General features: G+C 47.2%; 2 protein-coding genes and 1 non-coding gene across 12 annotated transcripts in view; 2 read left to right on the top strand and 1 right to left on the bottom strand.

Moving 5' to 3' along the window:
• ATXN1 (ataxin 1) overlaps positions 1-8,574 on the top strand; it is a 400,118-nt gene extending 391,544 nt beyond the window's left edge. For 9 of the 10 annotated variants that reach the window (XM_034985728.1, XM_034985720.1, XM_034985721.1 and 6 more), the window contains one exon: positions 7,667-8,574. In XM_034985728.1, coding sequence (XP_034841619.1) covers positions 7,667-8,197 — 531 coding nt within the window. In that variant the 3' untranslated portion in view covers positions 8,198-8,574. The remainder of the gene's footprint in view (positions 1-7,666) is intronic. The other variant, XR_004675816.1, reaches the window with a different exon arrangement.
• LOC117997568 lies at positions 4,936-5,060 on the top strand. The gene has a single exon (XR_004675866.1). It is a non-coding gene; the product is annotated as a small nucleolar RNA SNORA40 (small nucleolar RNA).
• A 9,374-nt stretch (positions 8,575-17,948) lies between the features above and the next one.
• The window catches only part of GMPR (guanosine monophosphate reductase), a 43,668-nt gene continuing 34,874 nt past the window's right edge, over positions 17,949-26,742 (bottom strand). Inside the window, exons 7-9 of the mRNA XM_034985730.1 lie at positions 25,575-25,617; positions 22,321-22,480; positions 17,949-18,444 (exon numbers count right to left, since the gene is read on the bottom strand). Of these exons, the coding sequence (XP_034841621.1) occupies positions 18,264-18,444; positions 22,321-22,480; positions 25,575-25,617 (384 nt within the window). The 3' untranslated portion in view covers positions 17,949-18,263. The remainder of the gene's footprint in view (positions 18,445-22,320; positions 22,481-25,574; positions 25,618-26,742) is intronic.

Genomic DNA, 26,742 nt, shown 5'->3' with positions numbered 1-26,742 from the left:
AATATACACCCAAACAGCAAAAATATGTGGATACGCATACAGTGTTTAGATACAGTAGTTGTTGACTAAGTAGTTAACAGAATTTTATTAAACTTACACACAGAAGAGCTAAAAATGATCTTAAAAGCCAGTCATTAGCCAGACCAGGAAGGTGACGTTGAATAAATAATCATCAGCCCGGAAGCGAGGATGTGTTGCCTCTCTGTCTTGGTTCTTCCATCCTGAATAGAAATTGGAGGTGATCGTTTTAGAGGAGTTGATTTGGGGTGGGGGGATGCTGGAGAGAGGGAGGGGTGGGCAGATTTCTCATAGAAGCAGCGGTGAGCCTGCCGCAGCAGGAGGAGGGCAAGAAAGGGTGGAAAAGGACGGGCGGTAACCCGCCCCTAAAAAGGAAAGGTGCTGGCTACAAGGCATCCAGAGATGAAAGGCAGACGGGCCTCAAGCTGACATAGGACAAAGGCTATTCATGCTCACATTTCATCCTGCAGACTGCTCAAAGTGTTTGGAAAAGAATGTATTTATGGGTTGAAAAAAAAAAATGGGCTGTGTTGAGCCGCCAGAAGTTATGTAACATGCTTGGGTTTTATATGGCACTGCCCTCCTGGATATATTTTCCTTGGGGTTTCATCAGAGACTCTTTGAACCCCGGCATGATCATGAAATGAATTAATGATTATTAGCACATCTGAAAGAGCAAAAGGAAACTCAGGAGTGGAGAGAAAGCAACTGAAGTGTGATTCGGTGAAATCAAGATGAGTTGAGGCAGCGATCACTCAGCCCAGAAAGCTGCCGGTTCAGGGGTGAGCCAGACCCAGGGAAGGCTCTGCTCTTCTCCCTGGGGAGGACCGGAAGTCCAATTTAGTCCTGGCTGATGAAAAGAAACAAGGACAGGCAGAGCCTTCCGGCGTCTAAACATTGACCTCTGTTGGCCATTGGTGCCATTACAGTGTTTTTACGTAGAGAAAGCGAACACGGAACCGGTTATTCTTTCGGATTTTTACTGAGCACCTGTTACACTCCAGGAAGTATTCTACACTCTGGTGAGAGAACAATGAGCAAAACAGGCAATATCTCCACCCTGGTGGAGCATATAGTCTTGGGGGAGTCTGGGGGAAGAGGTGGCACAAACAAATACGTAAGCAAATATAATAAGTGCTATGGGAAAAAAATAAAGCAGCCTAGAGAAGATGGGGATGCTAGGGATGGAGGGTCGTTACTTTAAATAGGGTGGTGGTCTGTGAAGCTCTCTCTGTAAAGGGGAATGGGAGGCAATAGTACACAGGGCAGGAAGGATCCCAAATGGAGGGAACAGCAGATGCACAGACCCAGAAGCTCGTGTCTTTTGGAGTTCAGTAGGAGACCAGTGTCACTACCGTGCAGTGAGTTGTTCGTGGCGGCTTTTTCTCCCAGTGAGAAGCTGGCTTGGCCAGGGCAGTGGTGGTGGAGGCAGGAAGATATAGTCTCATTCTAGATATATTTGGAAGACGGAACCAACAGGATTTGCTTGTAATTTGGAGATGTGCAGTGTGAGAAAGAGCTGAGTAAATTATTCCCAGCACCTTGACCTGAACCCCTGGAAGCATGGGGATGCCATTCATGGAGAAGAACAGAGCAGACACCAGTAGGCAAGGGCCATACCAAGGGGGGCTATTTGGGACACGTAAAGTTCGAGTTGCCAATAGTCACCCAAGCGGAATCATCAGATAACATGGCTGCCATTATCCAACTCCACCCCTGTGAAGTTACTTGTTTCATTTGCATGTTCTGTCTCCCCACCGAAGGCAAGAACTGGATCTTCAACCAGAGGTACACTTTTCTAGTCCCCAACACTTACCAGGTGCTCAGGATTACATATTGAACGTTACTAAAACTGCAAACCCTGGAGCGTGAACACTTGATCAACAATATCCTGAAGCTCTTGGCATCATAGGGAAGACCCACGTGGGTCTCAAATTCAAGCAATTCACAGACTGATCATTCTGGTTTCAAGTAACATCATGTCACAAAATCCTACCTTCTTTGTTTCATCTCCCAAACAGTACAACGTGTTTTGAGGTAGATAATGCTCCCCACCAAGGGAATTCCAAGGAGATCAACCTAACCATCTCTATTCTCACAGAAAAATCCCTCAGTGTGATTTCTTCATTAACTGTTAATGATCAGTTAACCTTTAAAAATGTTTGTGTCCTTTTGACAAACCTAATTATGAAATAAAAATAGATTTGTTATGAATACTTTAGTGTGCTTATTTGCGACACGTGCAACAGGAGTTTGACTTTCACCAAAGAAAGAGGAAAAAATTTATTTTAGGTCACATATATGCAGATCAAAAAAAATGCATCATCTAGATAATTCAGTCTACATAATTAGGGAGGAGAAAAATATTAGTGAGGATAAATATTAGCAAAGATAAGTAATTAGTGAGGGCAAAAATAACATTTGACCTGAGCTATCCTGTCCACTGCTTACAATGATCAGATTATCTGAATAGTCTTTTGCTCCTAGTCTGCATAGACCCAGCTGAGGATGTACGGTGTGGTATCTTTTCCCAGGATAGCAGAGCTTCTCTGGGAGGAGACAAAGCCAGAATTTAGGAGGAAGGGACCAAAAGCAAGCCTTTGAAGTGGTAGAGAAGACCTTCCCCAACCTATCCAGGTTAAAAATAAATTCTATTATTATCAGCTCTTTTTAGTCCACAGCTCAAATAATCTTCTCTCTCCTCATCACTTTCATGAATTTTTAGGTGGGCTCTTCAAGCTATGGACCACGTTACAACATTTAATTCCAAGACTTGTCTTGGGAGTTTTGAGATGAAAGAGTAATGAAGGGCTTTCAAAATGCCCCCAAACATTATGATGTATATAATGGGAAGCATATGCATCTGCATCATAGCTTTTGGAGTGATCGGCAATGTTACCTCTTATAAAGGCCTTGAACACATTTCTTCTTAAAAATGAATCTGCAGATACTTGGTAACATGTGGACGTTTTCAGTTAGATTTGTCTACAAGTATACAGTAAATGTTATATTCAGAACATGAAATGTTGGCTGCTCTGAGGAGTTTGTATAATATGGCTCACACACCAAGAACCTGACCATTAGCAGGTGTCAGACGGTCTGTCAGCAAGGAGACACAGACTCTACCCAAGTACAGGGGATCCTGTAGGAAAACACAAAGTCATAATAGAGGCCAGTGTGTTTAGAATTAGGGTTTGTAGTGTTATGGACATTACATTACCTCTGACCAGTGTTAGGCAGGGATAAGCAAATAGATTCTTAGGGGCTATTTACACTTGAGAAGTTTGTTTCTCTGACTTTCAATTGCAGCTAAACAATCCCCACTTGAAGTAGGATTTGTTCCTTCTGCTTGGTGTATGATGTTAATGGCTCTAAGAGGTTTGGGACAGGATTTATGGAGCCAGCTCCAGGCTGGTCCTCCACTTGGAACTCGGTGGGCATCCCCATCTGACACTGTAACTTGTAGGTATCTTTGTACATACGTATATGCAAATACATATTTGTGTGATATAATGTTAGTTCTGTAATTAAATATCAGCCTCATCACCCATTATGTAGGGAGATGAGAATTGTATGAGTAGATGTAAGGCAGACACTATTCCACAATTTTCTGAACAATGAAATAAAGCAATGAGCTTGTGTCATGGGATCTTACTTATTTCAACTAACATTTATCACTGTTGGGGGTAGTGGAAATGTTAAATTCATCTCTTTTAGTGGCATTATAATATCTTTGTTCACAGGGGCAGAGATAGGAGCATAGGGAAAGAAAATGGGTTTTGGGGGCCAAAGACTGGGATTAAATCACTATTCCATCAGCTCATAGTTATGATGTTAGGCAAGTGATTAAATCTCTCTGAGACTGTAGTTCCTTATTTGTAAAATTGGAACACTAGTACTTTTTTTTCACTAGTCTGCTGTGAGCATAAACAAAATACTTTTTGTGAAGTTTGTACCTAAATGTTTGACAGGTAGTAGACACTCAAAAATTTTTAGCTCTCTTTACGTTATTAAAATAGCCCAGAACAATTCCCCCCCCCCGATAATATGCACATTTATATGGGCTCACGCTCACACACACTCTAGAGCAATAAACTTGAACATTCACTCCAGTTGTTCCCTCTAAAAATACTTACGACTTTTACGGAACAAATAAAGTACATCATTCAAGAAGCGTGTGTACAACTAAATCAATCATAGTTATCAAAAAAGATAAAGTAGGTAAAATAGAAAGCCACAGTCCGTATCACATGGAAATTTACCACTTTTTAGATTTGCCGGGGGGGGGGGGGATATTTTAATTACTTCTGTGTTTGTGTATGTGTGTCTGCATAAAAATTCAACAAAGCCTTTTTAATATTATTATATATAGTCAATATTATTGTGATTTACCCACATCTATCATTTTCATTGTTCTTTGTTCCTTCCTGCATCTACAAACTTCCATCTAGATCGATTTCTTTCTCTACATAGAGAAGACTCGGTAGTATTTTCTTTAGTGCGGATCTACTGGTGGTGAATTCTCTTAATTACCGTTTGTCTGAAAAATGTATTTTGCCTTACTTCCTGAAGGCTCCTTTTGCTCAATATAGAATTCCTGGTTGGCAAGTCTTTTTCTTGAGTGTTTTAAAGATACTCCATTGTCTTCTAGATAAAACAGTTCCATTTTTTAAGTCAATAAATTTTAAATTTAATTAAGTCAATAAATTTAAGAGATTTCACATGGGATTCCTTCCATTGTGGATCACCTTAGCTCCTCCAAAGTGGGAGTCACAATCTTCAAAATCGCCTGTCTACAAAGAACTTTTGTTCCATCCACAGTTGTCACTGTCAGTCAGCCCATGGTTCTTATGGTTGGGCTTCTCTGATCTCCACATGAATATGGACAGACTTCACAGACTCCCCACCTGTAATCTTTGCACTTGCTTTTGGTTTTGTTTAGCTCACAGACAAAGACTTAGACAAGTGGGAAAAAACAAATCCTCTTGCAACCCAGAACTCATTGTTCAATGGGAATTTTGATACAGGTGAGAAGGAACATGATACCCAAAATAGTTCCATTCTTTTTAGTGAGAAGTCAACTATGAATTTAATTGTTGCCTATTTGGAGGTAATGCATATTTTATTCTGGAGACTTTGGGGATTTTCTTTTCCTATCTTTGGTTTGTAGCAGTTTAGCTGAGTCCTGCTGAGGTGAGAAATTCTTTTTCTTTTTCCTGCTTGGGGGTTAGGCCTTCTTGAATCTGCAGGTTGTTGTCTCATATCAATTTTGGAAAATTCTGAGCTATCATTTCCTCAAAAATATTCCTCCTGCCCTATGATCTCCCTCTTCTCCTGGTATGATTCAATTTATGTGTCTGTTAGACCTTCTCAATGTGTCTTCTATGTCTCTCACCTCTCCTCTCCTCTGTGTTAGCTATCTTTTTGTCTCTGTGTCTCATTCTGTATAGTTCCTTCCAAAGCACTAATTAAGGAATCCAGTTCGCCAGTTCTCTCATCAACCACATTTATTCTGTTGGAAAATCCATTGCAGTCTCCTGATTTTAGTGAATGTATGTTTCTTTATTCTAGAACTTCCATGGATCTTTTGAAAACAGATTCTAGTTCTCTACCAAAACCCTCAAACTTGTCTTTAATCTCCTTAAATATTGTAAACATAGGTCATTTTAATGTCTGTATCTGATGACTCTACTTCAGAAGCCCCTGTGGGTCTGTTTCTATTATCTGTTGTTTCTACTGGTTTTTTATTCATGTCCTCTGGTCTGTTCATGGACCTTGCCCCTCTTTTTTAATTGAGTGTCTTTTATGTGAAAAACTGTGGAAATAATTCAAGACCTTAACCCAGTTTTAGGGGTTAAGATGATTAAAATCTGAGTTTCAGACCTTGAGAGGGCCTGTCTACTTCTGGTTCACCTTACTTCTAGAGTACAGCACTCAGCACTTTGGGGTCACAGCCCAAAAGAGTAGAGCTCACCAGAAAGCACCCTCCCTTGGTACACCTGAAGGGTACCCTGAATTTCATTCCCTACTCCCCCATCCTCCACCCCCTTGAGATGACCAGAGGTCTACTTGGTTTTGAAACTGCTCAAGTTTGAAATGTGCAGATGCCCTCAGGGGAAAATAGGTTTAAATCTCTCGGCCATCACCCTTTTCTGAGCCTTACCTGGTGTTTTTTCATTATCTTATTTTCTGTCTAATGCCATAAGAAATCATTATTTACATTTCGCCCTTAATTTTTGTTTGGTTGGTTTTTGTTCAGAGCATTTAGTTGTCCTCAGTGAGAAGATTGTTCCAGATTACCTAGTCTATTATCCCTAGAATAGCCATGGAAAATTGACTCTTTAAAACTACTTCATTGTTTTTTTTTTCTTGTTTATATAGCATAAAGTTGAAGAAAAAAAAATTTCTATGAAAATTCAACTGTTAGAACCTCAAGTGCATTTCAACCTAATTTAATGGCAACAGTAGGACTTTCACTGGACACTGTCTCCTTGCTTTGCTCACCTATCCCTATTTCTGGGCGTGTCTTCTCCTTGCAACCACGCCTGTACTCCACTCCCTGTTATGTTTTAAAACTCAGCACAGTGTATCCTCATCCAGGAAGACTTCCTTAATCACCTCCTCTTCAAACTGGTCTATGCCTTTCCTCTGCCCTCCAGCAACTTAATGTTGGTATTCAGTATTATAACCCCACTCGCCACATTGATCAGCAATTGTGTTCATGTGCCTCTTTTGCCCACTTGATTGTGAACTACTTTGGGACCAGGACTGGCTTTTTCAGTTTATTTCCTTAGCACAGTGCGCACATTGGCACATGGTGGTAGAGAAAACAGCAAGCTCTTGAGAGTCTATTGAGCTTCCCCCACTTTTGATAGTTGTCTTCAAACAAATGCACAGGCTGATTTGAGTACCTGGTGCTTGACCCTGGATGGGCCAAGTACTTGAGCTCTCTGTGTCCTAAATTTTACCCTCTCCCCAACATTGTCCACTCCTCAAACCTTCCAAATGTTGCCCAGCCTTCAGGGTCCCAGGGAAGCCCTCCCTCTTTACTACAGCCTTCACTGGTTCTGCTCCCCTCAATTCCTGAGTACACACTCATGTATCAGATAAATATTTATTAAGCTTCAACCATGTGCCAGGGGCCCTTTCAGGGGCCAGGGATACAGTGATAAACAGGAAGTGCTGCCTGCACACAGTCTCACTCTGATTCCTAATTAGCCCTATCATACATGAGAATAGCATTTTTCCAGTGAGCTGATAAAGTATAAGAAGGTATCTTGTGCTCGAGTCCCCTGCAGAGCCTGGCTCAGTGCTGAACACTAAGTATCTGTCCTGACATCCTTGGGGGCCGATCCATTTGTTTTAAAGGAGGCCAGCTAGAGAGCTGATACTTAGTAAAATGGTATTTTGAATACTAAAGGCACTTTTACTGGCTTCTTCCCAGCACCGATATATGGTAGGTACACGTACAGCCCAAAATCAAGAGCCTCATTTGTGTGTTGGTGGATGAGGCTTGGGGAAGGAAGTCTTCCCCCGTGCCGCCCCCCCCCCCAGTCTGGCTCATGCACGTGTGGGTGTGTATGGCATAAAACAAGAATCAGATGTCTTCATCATCCCTTTGCCTGTCTGTCTCTCCCTGTTTCCACAGGTCAGCGTGGAGGTTTTGGTAGAGTACCCTTTTTTTGTGTTTGGACAGGGCTGGTCATCCTGCTGTCCAGAGAGAACCAGCCAGCTCTTTGATCTGCCGTGTTCCAAACTCTCAGTTGGGGATGTCTGCATCTCGCTGACCCTCAAGAACCTGAAGAACGGCTCTGTTAAAAAGGGCCCACCCGTGGATCCCGCCAGCGTCCTGCTGAAGCATTCAAAGACCGACATCCTGGCAGGCAGCAGACACAGGTACGCGGAGCAGGAGAACGGCATCAACCAGGGAAGTGCCCAGATGCTGTCTGAGAATGGCGAACTCAAGTTTCCGGAAAAAATAGGATTGCCTGCAGCGCCCTTGCTCACCAAAACAGAACCCAGCAAGCCCACAGCGACGAGGAAGAGGAGGTGGTCGGCCCCGGAGACCCGCAAACTGGAGAAGTCAGAAGACGAGCCACCTTTGACTCTTCCTAAGCCTTCTCTTATTCCTCAGGAGGTTAAGATTTGCATTGAAGGCCGGTCTAATGTAGGCAAGTAGAGGCAGTGTGGGGAAAAGGAAATTCGGCTCTCCCTTACCATTTGTATCCAGATTACTGTACTGTAGGCTAAATAACACAGTATTTACATGTTACCCTCTTTAGGTTTCTGTTCTAACCTTGTCATTAGAGTTACAGCCGGTGTTGCGCAGGAGACCGGTGCACTTGCTTTTCCAGGAGTGTCTGGCAATGACAGTGGGGGGTAGGGGGGCGGGCTCCCGGCGTCCCGGTAGAAACGAAATGTGGCTTCCGAACACCTGCCTTTTCCAGCCGCACAGAAGCCTCCACCGGGCGCTGATTCCGCCGCTTACCACCCCCCCCCCAACCCCACCCCACCCCACCCCGAGGAAGTTCTGCGGGGCAGGGAGCTGCGGCGGGGGTGGGGTGGGGGGGGTCGGTGCGCGCGTGCACGTGAGGGGGGGGCCACAGGTGCGCGGCCAGGGAGGCTCCCCTTCCCTCCGCCTCCCTCTGTCCCACTCTCTCCGACCCTCAGCGCGGGCCTGGAGGCCCAGGGGGAAGGTCCTCGGGAGGTTCTGCCGTGCAAAGCAAACATCAGGAACCCAGCTGCAGGGCCCGCCAGAGAGGCCTCAGACAGCACATGGAAAGCTAACCGTGTAAAAGATCCCCCTTTTTTTTTCCCCTCCAACATATTTTACAATAAAAGCAACTTTTAATCCTATAGATATATATTTCCCCCTATGGGGCCTGACTGCACTGATATTTTTTTAGAGCAACTGCCACACGTGGGATTTCGTTTCTGCTTTACTAGGGCAGTGATGTCTCGAGGGTGTCCCGGGGGGCTGGGCGGCTTCTGCTCATGGCGCCCCGCACGGTGAGGGGGGCGGCGGCCGGGGTGGCAGAGGGTGGACACCCACTCTGGATTCCGTGCAGTGTTAGGAAAACCAATCAGGTTATCACATTGGCTTCGCTCCCAAGAGGTAGACGCAAACTGCCCTTCAGACCGCTGCGGGAGCTCTTCTTCGCATTGGGTTTGCAAATCTTGTCTTTTAACTCTAGTACTGTTTATAGTTCATGACTATGGACAACTCGGGTGCCACTTTTTTCAGATTCCAGTGTGACGTGAGGAATTAGATTTTGAAGATGAGCATATATATTACTATCTCTAAGCACTTAAAATGCTGTTCACACTTTATTACCAAGCATCTTGGTCTATCATTCAACAAGTACTGTATCTCCCTTTAAACTCTTTGGGAAGAAAAACAAAACAAAACAAAAAAAAAACTAAGTTGCTTTCTTTTTTTCAACACTGTAACTACATTTCAGCTCTGCAGAGTTTCTCACGAGCAAGATATTGGAAGTTTCAATGTGGTTTAAAGGGATGAATGTGAATTATGAACTAGTAGGTGACAATGAATGACCACCGAGTACAGCCTGACAGAAGGCACTTTTCACTTTGATGTTTGAGAAAGAATTAAAGGCATATGCAGAGCTGGCAGAGAAACTGAGAGAAAAGGGATGGAAAAAAGAATACTCATTTTTGTCCAGTGTTTTTCTTTTTAAGATGAACTTTTAAAGAACCTTGCGATTTGCACATCTTGAGTTTATAATTTGTGTGATATTCCTGCAGTTTTTATCCAATAACATTGTGGGAAAGGTTTGGGGGACTGAACGAGCATAAATAAATGTAGCAAAATTACTTTCTAACCTGCCTAAACTCTAGGCCATTTTATAAGGTTATGTTCCTTTCAAAATTCATTTTGGTCTTTCTACCACATCTGTCACAAAAAACAAAAAAACAAAAAAAAACAAAAAAAAAAACAGGTCTTAGCAGGACAACTCTGAGAATTTTCTTCAGACTCATTGAGAAAGTTTTCCATAAAGACATTTATATATGTGAGCAAGTTTTTTTTTTTAAAAAAAACAATTACTTTATTATCGTTGATATTAATGTTATTTTCAGAATGACTTTTTTTTTTTTTTCCATCTGAAATCAAATAGAGATTTTAATGTTTGGTACAAACCCAGAAAGGGTATATTTCACAGTTTAAACCTTTCATCCCCAGAGACCTGAAACATTGTTTGTGGGTTTTGAGTGTGTGTCTTAAAGTGCTTTTAAAAAAAATAAAGTTTTATAAGTAAGGAGAAATTTTTAAATATTCTTACTTGGAACGGCTACAGTTTATCTGAACACATAATTGGATTTTTCTTTGACGACTGAAAGCAGTACTTCTTGCGTTTCACAAATTTGAAAAAAAAATTCTAATGTCAACCCACATTGTGGCTATCGAGTACCCCATTATATTTAGCTCTCAGCAGAACTAATGATATTTATAAACCGTTTTCTGGGGTGTACCAAAAACATTTGAATAGGTTTCGAAGAGCTAGAACTGGTCCTTGACTTTCTGTGGATTTCATTACCCTCTCAGCATGCTAGCAGAGAGCTGGGTGAGCCCATTCTTGCGGTCATACTGCTTGTTTAGTGCTGTATTTTTTTTTTTTTTTTTAATGTTTCTGCTCAGAGAACTTGCTTAATCTTCCATATATTCTGCTCAGGGCACTTGCAATTATTAGGTCTTGTTTTCCTTTTTCTTTTCTTTCTATTTTTTTTTTTTGTAACCTTTGACGGTAAGAGGAATATAGAGACTCTGTCCTCATCAGTACCACTATTTACAGAAACTCACGTGGACGCAGAAACACACACACACCACCTTTCAGCTTAACTTCCAGTATCGAACTCACTGGATCCTCAACACCAACACTAAAATGGGAAAATACACATGGTTTGGAGCAATAGGAACATCCCCATAATTTTTGTGCTTCTATTTCAGGTATAGGAATTGTAAAATCATTGGTCCTTTCTCAACGTCGTCCCACTTCATTCTCTTGATTTTTTAGCGTGTGCAATACTTTCCGTTCCATAGGCCTGACCAGTATGCTCCAGGTGAAAGCTCATTCCCCCGTTGGGCCCCTCTTCCCTGTTCTGGCCAGAGAAGGGCTGGCGGGGAGGAAGCAGGAAGGGGAGAGCCTCCCGCAGCGAGCTCCCCACCTCGGATGCTGGGGCGGGAGGCTTTCAGGAGCCCCGTGTGTCTGTCACCATGTTGCAGAAAGAGCCAGTGAAGGAGAGCTAGGGGACGAGCTGCAGTCCCCCTGTCACCACGAGGAATGGTGAATGTCGAGTGTGGAGAGGGAGGAGGCAGGTTCATTTCTAAGGTGCACCCTGGAGCAAATAGAACCAGGATCAACCCATTCAATCTCCAGGGTGTTTTCCAGAGTGGACAGGTCCCTCCTCCTCCGGTCTGTGTCCTTGAGACTTTGAGCCGTGCCTCTGAGTGTGGCGTGTGTGTGTGTGTGTGTGTGTGCATGCACGCTCTGAGCGTGCGGCCAGTGGCGCGGAGGGGCCACCTGCGAACAATGGTCACCGCTCTTCTGTGGCAGCTTTCTCTTCAAATAGGAAGAACATCCAAAGGACAGGGAACCTCGTCTTGCTGGCAGACATTGGCAAGCCTTTGTCACTGCTCCTGCGTGGCAAACCCAACAATGACAGGCGTAGAAATTCTTCGGTGCCGTGCAGCTTACGAGGATCAGCCATGCGCCTCTGTACGATGTCCACTTTGCAATATCTAGCCATCTTTAGTTCTTCTTTCCTTCCCGTTTTCCATTTCTAAACTACTAACAGCAGGTCTTTTGCGTTTACAATGGAACACAATCACCAAGAAAATCAGTCAGGGCGAAAACAAAAAAAAAACAAAAAACAACAAACAAGAACCTCTCTTTATAGGGATTTCTAAATACATAAAATGACTGTTGTTTAGAATGCTTCACTTCAGAACCATTTCAAGTTTGTTGGGGCCACACTGGGGAGGGGGGCGGGGGATACAGAGATGGATGCCACTTACCTCAAACCCTGTAAAGTGGAGATCCAAATTGCATTTTCGTTCGGACTTTCAGGATAATTTTCTATGTCGGTCAATTTTTTGGTTCTCCCCCGCTCAACCCATTTGGTATGGGAGGATTTGATTTTTTTTTCTTTTTTTTTTTTTTTCGTGGCTGTTGATCCCATGGCCAACTCTGAATGGTGACTCTCTGTGTTTTCTGTTAGGTGAGTGTGTTGGGCTTTTTCCCCCACCAGGAAGTGGCAGCATCCCTCTTTCTCCCCTACAAGGAACTCTGCGAAACCTTTCTCACCTCTTACTCAGGGACGGGGCTGGCGTGTGTGGTACACTGGTGTGTCCAGAAGCAGCACTTGGCCTGCTCTGGAGTAGGGTTGTACAACTCCGAGGAATGTTTGGATTTCCTGCATCGTGTGGATTACTCCTTAGACACTGCATACATTGCAATATAATGCTGCATGTTCAAGGTGAACAGTAGCTCCTAGTAATCATAAAATTCACTCTTTGCACAGTTTGATCTTTACTGAAATGTGTTGCCAAAATTTATTTTTGTTGTTGTCGCTTTGGGATTTTTGTTTGTTTTTTAAGGAAACAATTGAGAATACCCTCTAACATCTGTGACTACTAAGGAAACCTGTTACTTTCGTAGAGAAAAAAAAAAATCTCAAAATGCTTTTGAAGACACTAAGGCCACGCTATTTCAGATGGGGGAGAAGCAGGAGAGCTCTTGGGACGGGAGGCCCGGCTTTGTGAGCTCTGCTGGTTGTCATGGCTACTGTCTCCTGAACCGCAAGCAGCTCAACAAACTGGTCTGTTCTCTCCCAGAAGGCTTTGCACTTCTGTTTCCTAGTCACCCACGGTGATTCCAGGTGAAAGATGGGGCGCGGCAGTCGCAGCGGCCCAATCCAGCACCTTCGGTGGGAATCTAAAAGGAAAGGAAGTTATGCTTTTTATTTTTTAAAGTGGACTGGAAGTCTTTGCTTCCACCTTTGTGTTTTTAACCCAGAATTTCTGAAATAGAGAATTTAGGAACACATCAAGTAATAAATATACAGAAAATATACTTTTTTATAAAGCACATACGTGCGTATGCTATCGTGTTGGGTTGGTTTCCTCTTTTTTCCACGGACAGTGTTGTGTTTCTGTTGATAGGGAAACTCCAAAGAATTTGCACACCTCCACTCCGGAGCTGAGATTTCTTTTACATAGATGACCTCGCTTCAAATATGTTACCTTACAGGATAGGATCTTTTCTTGTAGCACTATACCTTGTGGGAACTTTCTCTCTCTCTCTCTCTCTCTCTCTCTCTCTCTTTTTTTAATGTACACCTAATTTGAGAAGCTGAAGAAGAAAACACTTTGAAGCATTCGCTTTGAGGAGTACAGGTAATGTTCTCAAAAATTGCACAAAAGAAAAATGAATGTCGAAATGATTCATTCAGTGTTCGAAAGACGTGGATCTGTTGAAACAATGAGTTTCATACCTTGTTTGTAAAAAAAAAAAAAAAGCATAAAGGTTGAAAGTTACATGTTTCGGGTTTTTTATTTTGTATATAGAAAATCGTCATGTCTCAAATAATCAGATTTTTGTGGTTATGGCCTGGAAGAATTACTACGTAAAAGGCTCTTAAACGATACCTACGCTTCGTTTATGTTTTTGTTACATAGAGCCCTCTTCCGAGGGAGGGCAACTCTGTATTCTGGAATTTGAGAATACTGTTCATTCCTGTGCTGGAAGTACTTCTCTGAGCTCCTTTCTTCGTTTAAACTCTCAAGCCCTTGCAACTCCTTTTTTCTCCAGAGATCACGTTTGACATCCTCAGCACTTCCTGTTCCAGTAAACCCAAAGAATATAATCCTGAACAAGAAGTGTTTGTAACAAGGGATCCTAACTACCAGGAAAACAGAACTCATTATGAGGACAAAAAAAAAAAAAAGGCTCAGCCTTCTTTCCCCCCCACACACACCTCATTCAAATGGGGGGATCAAACATGAATTTCAATTTCAATGCCTCGTTTTAGTTTAGTTTTGGGGGGGTTTCCTTTAATCTTGAGGCCAAAATCAATGTGGAGCAACTTCTCAGAAGAGTCCTATTTTGTCCCCAAATCAAGGCAGCCGGCGGAAACTGGGCAGCCACAGGGGTGTTGAACACATCCACGAACGATTCTTAAATTCAGAATCTCAGCCCCTCCCTTACCTTTAAAATGCAAGGCTTCTGGTAGCTGACATTCACCTGTACCATGGCGGGAGGGGACAGTGGCTTCAGCTTTTCATGTCCTTCATGACTTGCATCCAAATGGTTCAGCTGTATTAAAATTAAGTGCATTTGGCCAATAGGTAGTAGCTATACGGTAACAGTCTTTAAGAATTTCCGTAACTTTTCCTATCTGAAAGGACTCAAGTCTTCCACTGCAGATAATTGGAGACTTCACCCAAGTTTTCTTCCCCTTTAGTTTGTGTGTTCGTTTGCTGTCTGGATGGCCAATGAGCCTGTCTCCTTTTCCATGGCCAGTCTGAAGGCCTGCGTTGGAAGCGCTGTTTACAGTAATCCCTGCCCGGGATAGCATCCTGTCCTCCGGAATATCAAGTCTGAGATGACGGACACTGCTGAGAGCTGGGTCTTTACAGAGCAGTTACCAAGAAGTCGGGGGTGTAGGTTTCCTCGGGTTCTTACCCAAACCACTGAATCTTAAGGTATCCTCTGGTCCAGGAGTGGGGTAAATTATCTAGTCAGTGAACCTTGAACTTGACACTCTACATTCGGTTCTGTGAATACTGCCCTTTGGGCCTTTTCGGGTGGTTTCTTCCTCCTGGGTCTTCCTTCACCTGTAAATCCATTTAGGGTCAAATGAATGGAGGTTTCAGGAGAGCCCTGCCCAGTATCTGTGGGGGCCTTTTGTTAAGACAGTCCTAACTTCTGGCCCCAGGGCCATCTCTGAGATTCGTACCCTCGTCTGTGTTACGATCAGATCATTACCCACCAAACTTCCAATTGTATGCCTCCCACCGGCCAAGGGAAAAGAGACACCAGAGGGCACTATCAGACTGACATGGCCAGTACAGAGAACTAGGGAAGGAAGGAATGTTTTGCACCTTATTGAAAAGAAAATTTTAAGTGCATACATAGTTAAGAGCTTTTATTGTGACAGGAGAACTTTTTTCCATATGCGTGCATACTCTCTGTAATTCCAGTGTAAAATATTGTACTTGCACTAGCTTTTTTAAAACAAATATTAAAAAAAATGGAAGAATTCATATTCTATTTTCTAATCGTGGTGTGTCTATTTGTAGGATACACTCGAGTCTGTTTATTGAATTTTATGGTCCCTTTCTTTGATGGTGCTTGCAGGTTTTCTAGGTAGAAATTATTTCATTATTATAATAAAACAATGTTTGATTCAAAATTTGAACAAAATTGTTTTAAATAAATTGTCTGTATACCAGTACAAGTTTATTGTTTCAGTATACTCGTACTAATAAAATAACAGTGCCAATTGCAAATGTGTCCTTCTGTGTCAGGTCCTTGAAGAAAAGAGGAGACTGAGGAAAAGATGGCAATCCCGCACTTAGCCCCGCTGTGAGCACCGGGTTGGTGTGATGAGGGACATACTTTTCCTACTGCTTTTCCTACTGCTTTTTTTTGGGGGGGGGGGGGGGGGGGGGGGAGGCAAGACAGCTTGGTTATGCCTTGGTTTTGCCCGAGACGAGGTCTGAGATAAAAGGCACATTTCAACAGCCCATGTTTTGACTTAGTTCACGTTTTATTTCTATCTGAACAATGCTGTTGACAAGAGAGATTCGTTTCTAAACAGCATTTGGCAGCTTCATGGGACTCCTGTAGCATCATTGATACATTCTGGAACAGTGTTGCTGTACAGTGATTCCTGGTCTGACCATGGAAAGTTCCAGAAACTCGACAAGCGAGCCCCCCACCCCCCGCATGCACGCGGAGGAGCCCGTTTGTCTCAAGGGCTCTGCATTGCAAGCATTGCATTGCAAGCACCGTGCCCACTGCTAGCCGTTGCCCCAGGACATAATACCCCCTCGGCCCCACCCAGACGTGTGCCTATAGAATTCTTCCAGCCTTAAGATTCTGCATGGCAGCAGCCCAAGGTGAAGGGCAGCTCATTCACAGACCGACCTCCCCTCCCCCTCCCCCTCCCCGCCCTGGACTCCTAAGCAGGAAGGCTAGCAGGCTGCCGCAGATACTCAGGCATCCTGCCTGATACCAGGGCTGCGGGTGCCCCAGGTCCGGGCTCCCCAGGACCCGTGGCTATGGGACGCAAAGCATAATGGAGGCTTTGGGGTGCGGTCTGCAAAATCTCTGCTTCTAAGTGATTCACTTCCTTAAAAACTAGGTGAGCAAAGGATGGGCCTCCAGCTCATGGAAACGAAGCGTGCAAAAGCTCTACACGAGAGGGATAAAGCAGGCACAGGTCTCTGCAAAGAGCACAGCTTCTAGGGGGCTCCTGGGGGGGGTCCCCCTCCAGGACCACTCTGGGTGTGGCATGGGAGCTGGCTGTGCCCCCCAGGCAGGGCTATGCCCTCGGAATTCACTTACTATTGCTGATGCATTCGGAAGGGTTTAAGACCTTTCCTTTCCTTCTCTCCCTTATTTTGCAACAGAGAATCTCTTAAAACGAACACACCGAAGGGCCTGAGTAGAAAAACTCTTCCCCAGGAAGAGGCCCAGTGTGGGCCTCAAACCTCAGACAAGCGAACAGGAGAGGTGGGGTGCCTCCGGGCAAACCCCACGTCTCGCTCTGTATGTTAAACACCCTCCAGCCCGTTCATGTTTCCACGAGTATAAGAACTATTCTCAGTGGATTGAGGGGGGACAGTAGGACAACGGAGTTCAAGTTGCTGGGCCTTTAAATGGATTCTTATGAAACTACAAACGGACCTATAATTTCCTGGAGCACTATGGTCTGGATGGATCCTCCTTCTAGTGGCAGTTCCCAAGCGACCTCAAGCCGTTAATTTGTCCCTAAACGGTAGCACCGTGCGACCCTTCTCTACTCCAGGGTAGTCGCTTGCTTTTTCAAGGAAAATGGACTTGTGTGTCTGGTTCGTTAAGCCTTGTTCAAAAGAAAATAAACATCCTGGTCTGCATATCTACTCCAGTCCTATTACTCAAGGAATGCTCCAGAAGCAGTGGCTAGTCATCGTTAATCCATATTCACTGTTTAAACCAGTGTGGTGGCGGCCAGCTGTAGGATTCCTCCAAGGCCATGGGTCCATTCTCCAAGGAAATACCACTGTTACCAGTCGGTGAATACCATGTGGTCCTTCCTCGAAAGTATGAACGGCCTTGACAAGGGCATAGTTCTAACTCGTATTTTAAACCAAGGACTTGCAGAAAGCCGCTGGGCAAGGTCTGGGCTGTGTTTCAGTAAGGTTTCCACCTGCCAAGTTTTGGGTGGTTAACCTTCTAATAAAACATCCCGTGAACTTCAAAATAATGTCTATTCTCTTTAAGAGAGAGGCCAGCCTGACAGGTTGGGACTGAGGAGGGAAGAGAGGAAGGAAAACAAAACTCAATGAAAAACCAGGAGAGGGACAGCGTCCCCAAAGCAACACTGACCCCATAGTGCCAGACACCCGTTCCCAAAAGACATGTGTAATGCAGGTGGTGAAAACATGTCGCCACGCCTCGTATCCACAGGAGACCACTTCTTCAAGTCCATGGGTCTAGTCAGGCGCTTTCGTCCTTTGCTGGCGACCAGAAGCGGAGGAGGGGAGCCCAGTGACTCTGACCCCCATCCCCTGCCTCCATCCTCCCCTGCTCGCTCCTCCCGCCATGCCTCGACCGCTAACAACCAAGCGTGGGAAGAAGGTAGAAAACCCCCAAGCTCCCCTGACATCTTATTTCTGCAAATGCAAACTCCAGCACTCCACCAAGTCTTAAGAGAATCGCATTATATTAAAGTGAAACCATTTTTCTTTAAAAAAAAAAAAAAAGAAAAATGAAAAAAAAGGGGAGTTAGTTTTAACAATGAGGTTATGCGTTCCAGGCAGCTGGGCTCTGACCACTGACCCGGTCAGTGCCCTGCTTCCAGCCCCCCCACCCCCGAAGGCACCAGGGGGGAACCCCAAAGCCTCCGGGGAGTAGTCCACCATTCAGAAGTGGCCAGAAACTCTGATGTAACACGAGGGCGGTGGGAAAGCAGGTGTGCGTGGAAGCTTCCACGAGCCGGACGTCACCTCATCCTCAAGGTTAGCTGAACACCATGTTGTGCTGTTGCGTCACCCGGATGAACGTCGCCCTCCTGCTGAGCTCTTTCAGTTTGGCGGCCCCCACGTAAGTGCAGGTAGACCTCAGTCCCCCAAGAATATCCAGAATTGTGTTTTCGACATCCCCCTTGTAAGGCACTTCCACAGTCTTGCCCTCAGAGGCTCTGCAAGAAAAAGGAAGCTTGTCTTTTAATCTGCTTTTTTTTCCCCCCCTTTAAGAACCCAGTGCGGCGGGGGGGGCGCCTGGGTGACTCAGACATCTGAGCGTCTGCCTTTGCCTCGGGTCATGATCTCCGGGTCCTGGGATCGAGCCCCACGTCGGGCTCCCTGCTCAGCTTCTCCCTCTTCCTCTGCCTCTCCCCACTCTCTCTGTATCTCTCTGTCTCAAATGAATAAATAAAGAATTCTTAAAAAAAAAAAAAAAAGAACCCAGCCAGAATTATTCCCAGCTTTAGCCCTTTCAACAGCCAACAGCCCCCCCAAGGCACTCAGGTAGCTAAACGCCATCGTCTGACCCCCCCCGTTGCTACGAATGCGAGCTGCTCACAGCAGCAGCTCAGATGAACACATTCCTCCCACCCGAAGTGCACAGCCTCGCTCCTGGCTGCCTGGGGCACCGGGAGGAGGAAATTCCTCGTCGGCAGCCTTGGAAGAAGTGGACCCACACCTCACTCTGGGGTATCCCCCTCACGTCGGGGCCCTAAGAGAAACCAACTCCCCCTTTCTCCTCCAGCTTCATCCCGACACCAGCATCCGACTGACCCAGGGTCCCAAATGCCCGAGGGGAAGACCAGCCCTGGCAGATGACCTCTTGAACGACTCCGGCCACCGCCTCTTCTTGTCTCACTCCCCGATCGACAACAGAAGCCCGGGGCTTCGCCCTCCCAAACACCAGCTCTCCAAGCAGACCCCGAGTGTCCTCAAAGAGGCCGATCAAGAGGAGGAGGAAGGTATCAGAACGGACAGCCTCCCGCTTACGATGGTTTGAGGTCACCGTGGTGGGAAAGCGATATGCACTCAGTAGAAAGCATACTTTGGATTTTGAATTTGGATCCTTTCCCAGGCTAGCCATGTGCCAACATCCCCAACTGGTGATGCGGGTCGCCGGTGCCTACAGAGACATCAGCCCCAGGATTGGGACAGGGGAACGACCACTCTGCACCCATACAACCAGTCTGTTTTTCAGTAGAATATTCGATAAATTACAGAAGACACTCAACCCTTTATTATCAAACAGGCCCTGTTTGGGTGATTCTGCCCCCACGGTAGGCTACCCTAAGTGTTCTGAGCACATTTAAGGTAGGCCAGGCTGAGCTAGGATGTTCAGGGGGTTAGGTGTCTCAAATGCATTTTAATTTATCATATTTTCACCGTAAGATGGGTTTATCGGAATGCAGCCCCGGGCTTAAGTCAAGGAAGACCCGTAAAATGCACAACTCAAGCCCCACTAGGTAGCACAGATATGCAGTCCAGACTTGCCTTTGGAGGGGGCATTACAAGAAGGAAATGTCCAATCTATGCAAAACTGTAGCCCTCATCTGAGGCCCAGGCAATCTAGAAAGTCTCACAATTAACCAAATTCTGGAACTTTCTTTAGCTGGTCTCTTCAACGAGAAAAAAAACAGCATCTCTCAATCAGAAACTCCTTGCCTAGAATTTCAAGATGGTATGAACTCTCGAGCACTGGAATCCACACAGGCAAGACTGGCCTTAAGTGCAACAAAATCTACCTCCCTACACCGCTGACGAGACCCAGGGCTGGGCTCGTGGTCGGTTCAGAGCACTGAGCTCCGACGCCCTGCTGGGCCACACCCAAGCCGGTTCATGTCACCACGTGCAGTGACCGAGACCACCACCTCTGCACTTGGGCTCGCAACAACTGCCATTTCCCTTCTGAAAGAGATTTCCATGGCCCGCCTGGGGCTTGCTGGAAGTCATCTGGATGCTCATCGTTGCTTCTTTGCTGACGGGGGACGGTCCCCTTTTGCAAGTCATCTATCGCTGAGGCGCACGTCGTGTCGTCTGGTAAACGAAGGTACTTTGATCTGTCTCCCAGGGACAGCGTGAGGCATAAATGGTTAATGGCTGGGAAGGACCCAGCAAAGCAGAAATAGCTTTGCCTTAATTAAATACCAACGTCAAAGGAGGACGATTCTTGGGAGCAAACTGTGGGGATGGGGCTGCAAACTGCCAGGGAAAGGCGAGGGGGCGAGGGAGGCAGACACACAGAGAGGCAGAGACACAGAGAGACAGAGACACGGAGAGAAAAACAGAGGCAGCCTGCAGGGCTCAGGCTGCCTCCAGATTGACGTTCGAATTCCTTCAGCCCTTGCCCTTCCTGTCCAAGATTTGAATCCACTTCCAGAATCTTCTATTTTCTGTTTGTCTAAACTCTGCTGAAATTACAGGAGAGGATTTTTCTTTCGGGGACTCAGCTTCCCCGTGTGGCAGAGGTTGGTCTGCCCTCCTCTGTCTGGTTTCCTTAGAACCCGGAACAGGTGCAACAGCTAGAGGGCAGAGTGTCCTCCAGGCAAAGCATCTAGTGGTCCCCGAACCACGAGGGCTCCGCGTAACGTAGAGCCCTGCAGGCTGCCTCTGTTCTTCTCTCCATGTCTTTGTCTCTCTATGTCTCTGTCTCTCTGTGTCTCTGCCTCTGTGTGTCTGCCTCCCTCGCCCCCTCGCCTTTCCCTGGCACAGGCCCTGGGATAGGGACAGCGGCTGCTGGTAAAGCATGAAGCTTCCGGACTGGAGGTCCAGGGTGGCACCGAGGCAGTGATCCTCCCCCTGCCCACCCTCATAAACTGTGCAACCTCCTCCATCGGGCACCACATGGGAGCAAAAGCCTTCTGAGGCTGCATGGGAAGGAGAGTCCTCCTTTCCAGGATGAAGGTACAGACCTAGTCTCCTATTCCTCTTTTCCACCCTGCCTTCCCCGCACTGTCGCATCCTCTTTACTGAGGTCCCCCCCCGAAAAGGAGGTGAGATTGAAGAATGAGAATGAATATCAGTCCGCCAGTCCCCCCCCGACTGAAGCACAGAACTCTGGTGGAGTACCCCATGCCTCCCGCCTGCCCAGGCGCCTATGAATCTCAGTGGGGTTCTGAGATTTTACCTCCAGCAGGATTTGAAGCTCATACAACACGTCTGCATCCCAGATTCTCGAGATAAGCTAGGGGATGTGGGATGAATGGTAGGAAATGGAGGGTGTCCACCAGGGAGGGCTTGAGCTCCCATCCCAGTGCCCGAGGTTCCCGGAGAAAGGCAATCCCTCCCTCCCAGCGGACTTCCTTCTGAGGAAGCAAGACCTTCTGTCCTATCCACTTCGTGTGACTTGTCATCAGGCTAATGCTGATGAGAAGCAATGGCAGCTTCTAGGGAACAGGGCCAGGGAGTAGATACGTGCTGTCCTAAGGTTCTTCAAACACACATGCGGACAATTAAGATGAAGTGAAACAGAAAAAGCCAGGTTATCTTTGGGGATGGTGGATTTGGGAAAAAAACACAAAAAACCAGAAGCAAGCATCTCTTCTGCAGTGAGTAACACAATTAAATGGCTAAAAATGCTGCCTATGTCAACCGTCAGAGCCTGGAGGCAGGTGAGAGTCCTACCATAGGGGAAACATGGAATCTTCCAGAAAGGCCCAACCTCCATGCGGTGGTGTGCACCACACCTGTTTTCATATGCAATGGGAAACCCATTCTTCAACTCAATTCTTGCAGCCCGAATTCGTTCCAGGCTAGAGATGGGCGGTTACGGAGCTAGCTCAGAGCTATCAGGACAAGGCAAAATATTCTTGCCTAACCCCCTGGAAAGTCTGGAGTGTCTGGTTAAGCAGGAGTCCTACCTGCTCACACATACCCCCTCATCACGTTTCTGTCCCGTCCCAGAACACTTCTGCTCAGCACTGCCTTTTGAGGGCCCCAAACACAGCAAATGCTAGTTGGATAAAAACTGGGGCTATTTAAAAAGGAGCAGCATATGTTTTCTAGCTCCTTCCCACGGCACCTTAGTGTCAATAGAGCTGACGTTTGAGACTTACCTGTATTCAGCAACCCCTCCTGCATGCTTCTTCATTGCTGTTTCGGAGCTCATCCCGTAGAAGAGCTTGAGCTTCTGCCCGTTCTTCTCAATCACCTCTCCGGCACACTCCGTGTGGCCTGAAAACATCCCTCCCAGCATGACAAAATCCGCTCCAGCTCCTAAACTCCAACAGTGGGAACAAAAAGCAGGCGCAGGGAAAAGAGCTCAGAGAAAACCGGCTGTAGAAGGATCGACGAGCTACCCCAACTCACCCCTCCTTGCTCCCAGCAATAATCAAGAAAAAAGCTCAACCTCTCCCTTTCTGGAAAAAGTGCAGAAGGCCTGCCGTGTGGGAAGACAGGCTCTGGACACTGAGAAAGAAATGCAGCTAAAGGCTAAAGCACTGGACAGTCCTGAATGGTAACCGATGACTGACCATGACCACCTTCCAAACACAGTTTGTCTAAGTCTCATCATCAAAGCAGCATTAAGAACTGGGCAGCATTTCCTACAGCATGTTGCCCAGTCTCTCCTCCGGTGCCCTCATCAGGCATCTGGTCTACCTTAGGCTAGCAGCACCCTCACACTCTGCTTGTGTAGATCACGAAAGACCTCAGAACAGACTGACACTCCTACACTGGAGACTGGGTACTAAGAAGACAAACCTAAATTATATATAGAGAGATAGATAAATGATAGATAGATAGATATCTTCTGTAGTCTGCATTTGAATGACCTCAGTAGACTTCCACTTTTGATGTGACCTAAGGAAGCACTAATAGGTTCAGAGTGTTGCCTGCGTGTTTGAGAAGCCTGAAGTCATTAAGCTAAAACCCAACATCAAAAATTGGAAGCCACGTAACCTGTGCAGAAGGAATACACAGAGAACATTGGGGTGGTACAGCTAGAGCATAATTAGGGCAGGGTACCTAGGCTGGATTTTCTGGTTTTCCCAAAAATTGGAATTGTAATAAAAATTTTTTGGATGGGCTATTTCAATTTTCAGTAGCAAATGTATGCGGAGGATCCTATTACCATTGAGACTTATTTGGGGGGGAAAGAGGATTGTTCTTTCTCTCAGCATGCCACAGTGTTATGTTCTTTCTTTCTTTCTATCTATCTATCTATCTATCATCTATCTATCTATAGTATGGAGTTGCCTCTCCAATGTTTATCATAGGACTTGGCATACGGTAGATGTATGATAACTACTTGTCAAGAATGGAAAAGGTGTACGTGGAAAAACTAGCAATATCACCATTCCCCATCCTGTTCATTGTGATGGTATAGTCTCCCCTCTGACTATGAACGTCTCCTCCTATGTCCCATTGAGGGTTTGCATTTAGAACACAAGGACATCAGGATACAGAATTAGGATGAAGGACAAGGAGGAAGAGTGAGCACAGGTACCCTTGACAAGTGGCCTTGACCTCTTCCAGTGGGTCATTTAGGTATTTACAGGACAACTCTGGGGTTTGCGTCAGGCGTCGCGGCCCCTCCTGTTCAGCATTACAGGGAAGCCAGCTCTGCAGGGCTGGCCCCCTGGCCTGGTCCTCAGGCAAGCCACGCACAACAGGACCTTTCTACTCGGCTGCAAGCCTGGCAGACCCAGCAATCCAGGGTCCCTAACACGAAGGCTGGATCCTTGCCCCCCACCCCACCTGCCCTGTCATGACTTTGAGGGGGCAGAGGAAAACCGGTGTCCAGCCAGGCCTCCCAATGACCACAACCCCAGTAGCAGATGTCAACAGCAGGAATGCATAGCACAGATCCACTCCAACAACGCTGCGAAGAGGCTTCCAATCGTTTTTGTTTCTGAATGTTCTCATGTCCCTCCCTCCCCACCATTCTCCCTGACGCAGTTCCTCCCCCTCCCTCCGCTGACCCTCAGCACGGGCAAGGCCATGCTCCCCGGAAGACGAGTGAAGGGAAAGATGCCAGAGGTGATTCCAAAGACCAGGGACTGTTACCTACGAGGCACCTTCTTAACCAGTCGGTCACTTTTAAAAGTGCACCAGTTCCTACTCCGTGCAGGGAGCCCAAGCGGGAGCACCCAACACCATTCAGTAGATTCAGCTCAAAAATCAGTAACCAAAGTGTCTTTGGCTAATGATCCAGATAAAGGGGGGGGGGGCACACAAGTGGCGCAGGAGGTCCTGGCTCCCCCTGCTTGGCTGCCGGCTGTGGGACCCTGACCTTGTCACCCACCTCTCGGGGCCTCAGTCTCAACTACAAAGGAGGCACCCTGGATGACAGAGATGACCCGTGTGTTCCCTTCCATAACCGAGATGCACGATCAGAAGGGGATTACGTAAGAAGGCCGCCCATTTTCATGACATTCCCCAAGGGCTGCTACAAAACCCCGTTGCTAAGAACATGGTCTCGGTCTCCTGGTCACCATCAGTGTTTCATTAAAAGAAAGAGAGAACCAGTGCCTAAACCTAAGACAGTCTATGGGAAGGTCTCTGAAGCAGTGGTCAAGAAACACAGGAGTTGCCCAATGCAGGTAAGGGGAAGGACCCCTGGCACCCCTTAAGAATGTCTCCGACAGAAAGCTCCCCTCCACAGGAAAAAAAAAAAAAAAAGGAAAAAAGTGAACCGTGAACTTGGCCCTGGCCTCAGAAAGGGGAGTGGGGCCGTGCAGGTTGTTTTTCTGTCACCCGTGGGCACACGCAGCTCCCACTTGGCAGGCTGGCGTCCCCAGCCGTGCAGCCAGCCCCGACGTCGGACGCAGTTCGCCAAGGTCAGGTGGCACTGGGCGCAGCACGCGGAGCCGCTGACTGCCTAGCACTTTCCCAAGAAAAGGCCAGGGAGCCCCAGAAGCGCCAACTGCATCTCAGCTGGACACTGCTGTCCCCTGCCAGGACACGGGTGCCTCGGCCCCACGGGGAGAAACCGCTGGGGAGACTCCAGTCCTTCCCAAAAGGTTGCCCCAAGTTAGGCCCCAGAGACCCTCCCTGAAGTCGCTGTGCTACCGACCTGGTCCTGGCCTCTTCCACAGGCCCCCGTCTAAGCCATGACTTCATCCTCTCCCGGCTTGCAGGCTGACCCGACACCCCCCCCCCCCTTCCATCCCCTGGGCACTCCACCCGCCCGCTCCGCTGAACCAAACCAACATCAGGATTCCAGCCAATTGGGGCTGAGATCCAGGGAACAGGAAACTCAGGACTGGCCCAGAATTTCCCAACACGTCCCGCCTCTTCATTCAGGTTCCCACCAGAGGCCAGCACACAACGGCAGGGGAGCTCCCGCCTCCCCCATCTGTCCCCTTACCAAAGGCTTTGGCGACATCTCCTGGACATGTGCAGCCTCCGTCCTTCAAAGAGGAAAAAGCAAGGAGAGGGTATCAGCGGCGGCGTGCTGGGCCAGGCTGTCCCCCTCCCCTGGGGCGATTCGGTCATCAGGACGGGATCTCCGGAAGCACCCCCCAGCCACAAACAGCAAAGAGCCTGGGCCCAGCATTCCCCACTCACCGTGTTTGGACTTAGTTTGCTTCCCTCCATACTGCATCTCCCATCCCCCAACCTCTTGGGGTTTTCTCTCCGGGTCCGCCCTGCCCCCCACCCCCCTCAGCCTGCCCTGTAAGCCCAGGCAAGCGGGAGGCAGCAGGAGATGCTCAGAGACCTCATCCCCTGCCATCCCCTTACACAACATGCCTGGCCAGGGCCGCCCAAATTCACTGTCATTCAAAAGTCCCCCTTTCCCTCCTTGCCTGGCCTGAGGTGAGGTTTATTTAGTACAAAAGCTGAATTATTTTAAGAGCTGGGGAAAGGACACTGAGTTCCTTTATCCTTCTAGCCCCTCCATGGGTCCCCTATCCACCTTCTTGTAATGGGCCCAGTTAGCTTAAAAATCGAACATGCATTCCTGATCCCCACTCTACCCATAGAGAGCGCACAGCCAGGGCTGGCTGAATGCCCAGCAGGACGGTTCACCTTGGGCGGCCCAGCATGGTTCAGCCACGGAGGTTATGGTGAAGCACCAGCAGCCCAGCGTGGGGCTTCTAGAATGCAGAGCCCACAGGGCATCCTTACCAACAGCTGCTACCTGCTATTCCCAATTTGGCCTGTGTGACGTCCAAGGAGAAGGTGGCCAGCGAGGGTGGCCCGGAGTTGCCGCCAGACCCCACAGAGACAGACGTAAAGAAGTAAAGGGCCCGGGGGGGGGGGGGGCGGGGGGGGGAAGCTGGCGTGATGACAGAGCCCTGAGCTCAGGGTGGGTCTGGGAGGAACACCAAGGTCTCAGAGGCAAGTGCCTGTCCCTGGAAGGTGGGACCCACCCAGAAAGGAGTCGGACCAGCCTTGGGAAGGACACAGGCTGCCAGGGGCTAGCTGGCATCACAATCGGCAGGAAGGGGTGTGCACCCCCAGAGCTGGAGGGCATCTAGCCAAGCAGGTTGAACCACTGGTGGGCGCCCCCAAGAGCTGGAGGACATCTAGCC

The sequence above is a fragment of the Mirounga leonina genome, unplaced genomic scaffold (genome assembly GCF_011800145.1).
Source record: "Mirounga leonina isolate KUSES-001 unplaced genomic scaffold, KU_Mleo_1.0 Mir_366, whole genome shotgun sequence".
NCBI lineage: Eukaryota > Metazoa > Chordata > Mammalia > Carnivora > Phocidae > Mirounga > Mirounga leonina.
The sequence above is the reverse complement of the archived record's forward strand: the minus strand, read 5'-3'. Positions and strand labels throughout refer to the sequence as shown.